The sequence below is a fragment of the Streptopelia decaocto genome (assembly GCF_964273445.1).
Source record: "Streptopelia decaocto genome assembly, chromosome: 7".
NCBI lineage: Eukaryota > Metazoa > Chordata > Aves > Columbiformes > Columbidae > Streptopelia > Streptopelia decaocto.
In genome coordinates this window covers 25,938,606-25,947,152 of record NC_138661.1, presented here as the reverse complement: position 1 = coordinate 25,947,152, position 8,547 = coordinate 25,938,606, and the positions used below count along the sequence as shown (strand labels likewise).

Genomic DNA, 8,547 nt, shown 5'->3' with positions numbered 1-8,547 from the left:
TACAACAAAAAAAAAGAACATTTTTATTTTGTGGACTGCTATCATGACAGACTGACTAGTAACTACATTTCCAAATATCTTGTATAATTTATTCTTGGCACAACCAGTAAGATGACCCACAGCAGGAGAAACAGATCCCGATTTTGTCCTAAGAAATGGACATTTGGCTGAACACTGACTACGACATACCTAAAATGAACAACTTCGAGAAAAAAAGCTAAAAGCATTCACTATGCTAATGTTTAATGTTTAATTTTAAAGCATATAAATTAAGAAGGTTGCTAAAAAGAAATTAAAAGGAACAGGTAAAAGGGTAAAGGCATGCAGGTGGCACTAGGACTATTTAATGATATTAGGGGATAAGATTACCATATTACCTATCAAAACAAGGCATTGGAAGACCACTTTCCCATCAAAAAATTTAAAAGGTTAAGCAGCACACAACAGAAAAGGACATAATTTAAAGTTGAAATCAAGTACATATAAAAAAATAGAAGAAAGGGTGAACTTTAGCAAAGAAATAGTAAAATTTTAAAGCAGGCCAAAAAAATTTTTTGAGGAACATCTGCATAAAGACATAACAACTACCAATACAAAACACTGTAGAGCAGGAAACCAACCAATGCACTTACTGATGATGAATAATGATTGTATTTAAGAGTGTTTCTGGACAGAAGAGCCATAGGGAAAATGCCATTAAATCTTATTGCTTCTGTTCATTATGGATTTTTTTTTTTTTTTGTAAGAGGAACAATGGGTAAGTCTCTGGAAGTTCATCAGAATTAAGAATTTGCAGGAGTTTTGGATTAAATCTGATAATGGACAGCTGGATAGTACAAAACTATTAGCAGAGGCTTGTGCTCCCCTAAGAATTCAGAAGGAATTCCCTAATGAAAGACTATTAACTGTGGTGAAACCCGCTGGAAGCCCACAGGGCTCTGTCCTGGGACTTGTGCTGTGCAAATTTCTCATAAACTATCTGGAAAAAAGTGGAGGCATCATTCTTTGAAAATATCAGCACGGTTCTCTGCAGTGGTCAAAACAAATGAAGCGTCATGTAAGTAACTTTTGAAAAACAGAAAATACTGTTAAGCCATCATAGAAGACTATACTGTACCTGCATCTCCAACAGTTTCTAAATTTGGATTTCACAAGGAATCTAACAGTATAAGAAAAGGTGCCAAAAAGAATAACAAAACAATTAGATCTGTAGAATTGTTTCTAAAAAAAAAAAAAAAAGAAGAAATAAATAGACTGTGCAACTTGGGATAGGGATGAGTGAATGAGTGTATGGCAGAGGTATGGAAAAATCAAGATGAACAGGTCTACTTTTTTATGTCACATGGAAATAAATGGTGGAAGTAATTGATACAGGATGGTTTGATGTCAATAGGAATAAATCATATCCAAACTCTGTTAGACAAATTGATGAAAATCCACCAAGTGTGACATGAACTCAGTCTCAAACTCAAAGCCTTGCAACCTTAGAGTACCCAGGAGAAGTGTCACTTGCAGATGTCACATTTCCTGTTCTAGTTCCTAAAGTACCATAAAAGAGACATTACTGATTTAGATGACCTTTAATCTCACTTAAACTATCTGTTCTTGTGCTCTTATGTTTTGCTTCAGGGAACAGTGTAAGCCATTCTTATCAGTCCAAAACACAAGACCAGCTGGTTACATTCCAAAAACAAAACCATGCATTTCTGACATATTATAGCCCATGTGCTGTTCCTAGATTAATGACTGAAAATGTTTACTTGTTCGCGAAACCACCACATTTTGAGTAACAAACACCTGAAAAAATATGCAACAAGAGGATGCTAAGGATGGATATATCCTGGTAAAGATGGATACTTGCCCATCTTTTTTATCTCTCCCTCTTCAGCTCATCTTCTCCCTACACCTGCAGGATTTTTGCTCTTTACATTGCCCATGAAACACACAACAGTAGATTTTTCCTCATTGTTTTGCCTCAGACTTGCAAAGCAAAAGGACTGGCAAGGGGCAGGAGTGAAAGGACATAATAGATGTGGGATCACCAGGACACCTCTGCCTTCCCTGCCCTCACCGACAGCCCAATAGTCCTTCAAGTCTGCAGTACGGACAAGGAAAAAGACTTGTTGAGAACAGATGGCTCCCTGTTCACATTCACTTTCTCCCAGTGCCAGAACTCTAAAAGTCCAGATGAGAGAGGCAAAGCTGAGTATTGGGGCAAGAAGGAAAGTCAGGAGGTTTAACCAATTTTGAAGCCCTGGGAGAGCAGTTACTGCTGCTGCCTTGTTATTTATCATTAGTGAAATTTATGAATCACCCACCACTCTACAGCCTTGATAAATGTCCACATCCTAAAGAAATAGAAAATATTATTTCTAGAAGGAACTAAGTTGCACATACCAGTGACTGAGCTCCATGCAATAAATGAGGAAAAAAAATGAGATCTGAAAACATGAAACAATTTGATTAAGTGACAGGAAATTACACTTCCTGGGGGAAGCACAGAATCCATTCACTTTTTAATCCTCTTTAAGCTACATACTACACTTAAAAAAGGGAGAAAAGTTCTTTGAAGTATTTGAATTTTGCCTATGTCCACTTTTAGTTTTCACTTTAATCCCATAACACACGTAATCAAGCCCTCAGCAGTATAAATCATTATTACAAATTTCAGGAAAATTAAAATTTTATTCCTGATTACTTGATGAATATAAACCATTAAAAATTCATCACATGTTCATTAATAAAATGGACAGCTGACAAATGATGTGCCTACCAGTCAAACTGACTTTGGAGGAATAAAGGAAGTCTAAAACTTAGATTTAATAATTGGCAACAGGGGACACTTTTTGGACCACTGTGATAGATGAGAGGTTTGGACATTCCTACCCATTGTAGAAATCACCATTTTTAAATGTGGACTCACAGATTCTTGTGTCCACCATTTCATCACCACTGCATTATTACATCCAGTCTTCTAGACAAGATCCGTGGCCCACAATACTACAATTTTTAAAAGCCAAATAACTAATACGAACACTAGAATTGAAAGTACTAACTTATTTAAAGTCCTCAATACAAATTCATCCATTGTAAAACTCACCAAGTTTATAAGTTATTTAAATGGCTTTAATGTGGGATGAAATAATGTTTCTTGTACTGGAAAAAAACAGTTACAATGCTTATGTAATTTGTTCAGTCAAAGGACATGTATGTAACATGAGGAAAAGGGTCAAGATCAGTCTCCATCTCTGTTATGTTTTGGAAAAATATTTACATTTAATTGTGTGTTTTACATAAGGTGTTATGTAATTAAAAGAAAGTTGCATCCAATTTCATAACCAGACACTTTCATTATATCAAGCCTTGTTATGATTATCTGTACTCATTATGACCTTACTTATTCTCTTCCTATGGATGTAAGCAGCAAACACTGCACTGCACTCCATATCATAACTAAATCATGGTTATGATATGAGCTAATAGTCCACATTGATGGTCAGTTATCTGTTGGTTTCCTATTTAAGAAAGACACAATTTAAACTGAGATTGAAAAGCAAAAATTATTTATCCTTTCTCCCAAACCATTCACTTCTTGGTCTGAATCATTAGAGGAAAGAGAAATTCATGCATTTCAAATCTGCTCAGGTTCCATTCAAATCCAAATACTGTTGCTTTTGTCTTCTACTGACTGCAAAAAGAAGGTAGAGAAACCCAAATAGACAGAACAAGAATCTCTAATGTGTAAAAGCAATAGAAAATGTGTAAAAGCAATAGAAACTATGGCAAAGTTATTGCCATTTAGCTGTGCCTTGAAGAGACACAAGGAACTGTGAGCATGCTTTTAGAAAAGTGTCCTGGTTTTGTTAAAAACAAGACCAGTTCTTTTTTAGTGATTTTTCCTTTCAGCTAAGTTCAGCTAAGTGCTTTCTAAGTAACTGCATATTTTTCTCGGACATTGTACTTGGTGCTGATAAGAGGACCAACGTAATGCTGAAGCACCTCATGTTTATTGCTATGACAGCTAAGAATTCTGATAACATCCCATAACTGACAGGGGTGTCTTTGCCAGGAGAAGCGGACAGAACAGGTGACTAAAACTGACCAACTGAGTATTCCATCCCATAATCGTCATACCCCCTATATAAGAGGATGACCATGAGGGTCTCGCCCCTCTTCAACCATGGCTGGCATCTAGAGAGGACCCTGCCTGTCTGCCTGTGACCTATAGGCCTCAGGCCCTGCATCCCTGAAATCCAGTTTCCAGTTTGCTGTGAAGTCCCACCCATGACTTCCAGGTGCCTGCCCTGCAGCTGCTGGAGCCGCCAGCTCCCAGCTCTGCCACCGCTGGAGTGACGCCAACTCCATATTGGGCATTAAAGATTGGTTTTTTATATTTTCTCCATTTATTAGTAGCATTAGTAAAGCCTTTAAAACTTTTTCAGCTTGCAAGACTCTTTCTAACTTGAAGTCCCTCTTCTTCATCTTGTTATCACCTTTTATGGTGGGAGGGATTAACAGAGGGCATCTGCCACAGTTTATTGTCGCCTTGCTTTAAACCTTGACAAGAATTTAAATATGAGTGGTCTCCCTAGGCTTTCTTTACAGTCGATGCAGAGAAATAGCACTTTTAGGACTGGCCCTGTTTTTAGCATCTAGTCTAAAATGAGAGAAATTGCAAGTACATACTTCTCTCCATGCACTGTAAGGGAGTCTATGTGAGTAGACAAGTTTAGATGAGCTGTTAGAGATGTCTACACCTGGTGAGACAAATCCCATCCTAAAATGCAAAATAGTCTGGTTTCAGCTGAGTCAAATTATAAACCAGGGAAAACATAATAGAATCCTTGTGAAGTCCTTTTGACAAATGTCTAGTGCTTAATCCTGAATCTTGAGTGCGAGAAAAAGAACTTTGAAATCAAAATGTGATTTCACAGGAAGCCAAGGCAAAGAGCAAAATGAGAATAAGATGAGACAGGTGAATGGCTTGCAAGGGCATGAACTTGCACATTTTAACTGAATAGTCCAAGTCAAATCCTGAGAGACACCAGAAAAAGTAGTCAGTCATGGACACTTAACTCAGCACTTAGCTATGTGCTTGGTGAAACTCCTGAAACAGAGTGAGAGTATTTATATTTAGCTTAGAAAAACATAACTGGACAGTTGTACAGTTCCATTAAGAGTTCATCTGATATGTGGGAAAAGGGAAAATGTATAGATAATAATTAGGGAGGCTCTCATTCATCTTAGTTGCTATTTGCTTATACAGTCCCTTGTAGAAGAACAGAGCTCAACACACACTGCTCCCTAAACCAAATTACTTACAGTGACAGTAACACGAGTGGTATTAAGACAAAAGGCGTTAATGACTGAGTCATTTTCCACTTCTGTGCACATCTGAATCAAGCCTCCTACCAAGGCTGAAAAATGCTCACCTTCTGAAATAAAAATGTCAAATAAACAGATCAGAAAAATATGCAGATTATGAGACAGCTTTGTAGTGAGTAGCATTCTGACCTAGTTGGATTTCATTCCTGTCATGATACAATGGAATTTATGGCTACAGACAGCCTGATGGCTCACAAATGTCTGGGATCCCCTTAACAAAAGCAAAATAGTGTTTCCCAGGCAGCAACAGCCTATCATCATTAAGCGGAGAGGGGAGAAAGAAAAAAACCCATGCTATGTCATACTTTATCCTTAGCAGATATCCACACCAGATCAATCTTCAGGTCTTTGCTTGCAAGACAAGTAGGTAATAGTACATATTGTTTGAAACAGAGTTCTCCAAACTCAATGGGAAAGTGACAAAATGAAAGGAGTAGTCAGAAGGTTAGCTCTAAAGAAAGGAAAACAAAACAAAACAAGAAAATATTTAGAAAGACATTTCAGAACTTAAAGTTCCTTTAAGGGAAAAAAAATATTTCCCTACCCTCCCTGCACCCAAATGCTTGGATGAGATCCAGTTAGTTGTGTTTTACTGCACACAGAAAACCTTGAATCAATATTTAGCATTACCATTGTAATTGAAAAATAACACCATAATAATAGGTGAGCATCAGCACTCTGAACTGCAAAGAAAGCAATTTCGGCAGCGAGGACAAAAGCTGCTCTACAGGAGTTCCCAAGGAAAATCACAGAGGAAGTGTTTACCTCACTCAGGAAAGGGCAGAAAGGGTGAATTCTTTCCTCACTCTCAAGGGACTACATGGAAAACAATATGTCCAACTAAAAGGAATGGGATTTGCATGATGTGTGTGGACCCACTGTTAACTCCTCTCACAATGTGAAGTTTGTCAGCACCTTGTCTGATTGTAAGGGAGCCACATATAGCACACAGAAAACAAGTTGTGTACAGATGCACCTTGGGAGAAAATCTGTAACTGAAAATTTTGTTGCTCTGCTACAATAAAAATGAATATTGTATGAAGTAACAAAAAGAGCAGTGATTTAGGTTTTAAATCATCCTTTATTCTTTTCATCAGCTGAAATAGAACTCACTGCCCATTAACCTCCCATTTCCTTAGCAATTTAATGACCTTCTAAGCATAGAAATGCTCTTCATTGATAAGAATGTCAGTCTGAACGAGTGTGGGTCACAGTTTCCTCTGAAATTATGGCTGTTCACCTCTCCAAACGTTCCAGCAATTAGAAAGAAAACAAAAACCTCGAAGTACCACTCAGACAAGAAGTGACTTCTAAATTACAAAACGTGAGCACCTAAAGTGGTCCCTTTACACTTGCTCCAGTAAGGCACCAGAAGAACAGTTTCTGAGAAGATAAAAACTCCACAACTCTTGCAGCTGCAGATAAGCAATCGTTCTGTCAGCCAGGCCACTATATTTATATTTTACTTATGTCAGCACCTAAGTAACTGTGTTTTTTTTCAGACCGACAAAATCTTTTGACTGTCCAAAGGCTTCAAACCCCTGAAAGTGGGACGTTACATGCCCCCATGTCTGACAACGCCGCAAATCCTGCTCAGCCGCGTCCCATGGCGCCTCTGCCCCGGCTCTCCCGCGGCAGCCAGGCTGGGGGCAAGAGAGACGGGGGGAACCGAGTGCTCTTCCGCGGCGGGAGCTGCCACTCGGGGCAGCCCCGAGGGACGGAGTCCCCGCCGTCCTCGGGCTACTCGCCGCCCGCTGCTCCGCAGGGCTCCGCGGAGCCGGACTCCGCCTTGCTGCGGGAGTCCGGCGGTTCCTTGTCCCCGCGGCCCTCGGATTTGTTGAAGCACAGCTTGAAGACCCCCAAGACAGTCATGACCAGGATGACCAGCACCACCACCGCGACCGTCACCAGGATGAAAACATAGTTGGAGGAGGAGGAAGAGGAGGAGGAGGGCGGCGGAGCGGCTGCCTTGTCCCCGTCGACGGCGCCGGCGGCCGCGGGCGACCCCGCGGAGCCGCCGGGTGCCGGGGCGGAGGGGCGTCGCTCCGCTCCTCCGCCACCCGGCGCCTCCCTGGAGCCGCCCGCGGCGGTGGGCGCCGCCCCCGTGGCCGCGCAGGGCGGCCCGTTGCGCCCGTCCGAGGCGCAGGCACAGGCGAAGCTGCCGGTGGCATCGCGGCACCCGGCGGCCTCGGTGCACCTCCCGCTGCCGGGGCTCGGGTAGACGCAGGGGCAGAGGGGCTCTTCCGCGCCCTTCCAGGCGAAGCCGCCCCGCTCGGCCTGGCAGGTGAGCCGCACCGCCCCGCCGGGGCACACCACGGTGAGCACGGTGCCCGGCGGGCTGAAGCCGGGGCCGGTGCTGCGCTCCTTGAAGGGGAGGCGGTAGTCGAGGTCGAGGGCGCCCGCGGGGTTGAGGTCGGAGCAGGCGCCCTCGTACTGGTACTTGCAGACGTATCCGTGGCTCTCCCGCTGGCAGTGCCGCTCCTTCCAGCCCCAGCTGGGGCCGCCGCCGGGAGCCGTTGCCGCCAGGTGCAGCCCGGCGCAACGGGCGGTGAGGCAGGACCGCACGGGCTCCTTCGCCCACCGGCCGAGCGCCGCCGGCACCTCCCGCGGGGCCGCCCCGCCGCCGGAGCCCTCCCAGGAGAAGCCGCGGAGCGGCTGCCCCGTGTCGGTGCAGGCGGAGGCGTTCCTCTTCAGCCCGACCCAGAAGAGCGAGGGCGCGGTCCCTGCCGCCGCCTCCGCCAGCAGCCCCAGCAGCAGCCGAAGCTCCGGCTCGCCGCTGACCCACGCCAGGTCGCCTCGCCGGTGGCCGCAGTCGCTGCGGGCGTCGATGTAGGAGCCGTTGGCGAGGTGGGCGCTGAAGCAGGAGCCGGCGGCCTCGCAGCGCACGGCGGCCCGCGGTGGCGGGGACCGGCCCAGAGCACAGGCCGTGGCCAGGAGCAGGCACCAGGGCCCGGCCCGGCTCATCCCGGCGGCGCGGGAGGCCGAGGGGCGCGGGCTGCCCCGGCGGCTGTGGCAGCGCTCGGCCCCGGCTCGGGATGGTCCCAGGCGTCCGCCCCGTCCCAGACCAGCGCCGTCCCCGCGCCCACGGCCCTCCCCCGGGCCTGCCGGAGGAAACGTGTCGGGAGCCGGGGCTGACCTCGGCATCCTCCGTTTGTTGGCGGG

The 8,547-nt window shown here is 44.8% G+C and overlaps 1 protein-coding gene across 1 annotated transcript; it reads right to left on the bottom strand.

Moving 5' to 3' along the window:
• Positions 1-6,976: 6,976 nt before the first annotated feature.
• Positions 6,977-8,547, bottom strand: CLEC14A (C-type lectin domain containing 14A). Its single transcript, XM_082057387.1, has one exon. It carries the CDS (start codon positions 8,527-8,529, stop codon positions 7,126-7,128), a length of 1,404 nt encoding a protein of 467 aa, XP_081913513.1. The 5' UTR covers positions 8,530-8,547; the 3' UTR covers positions 6,977-7,125.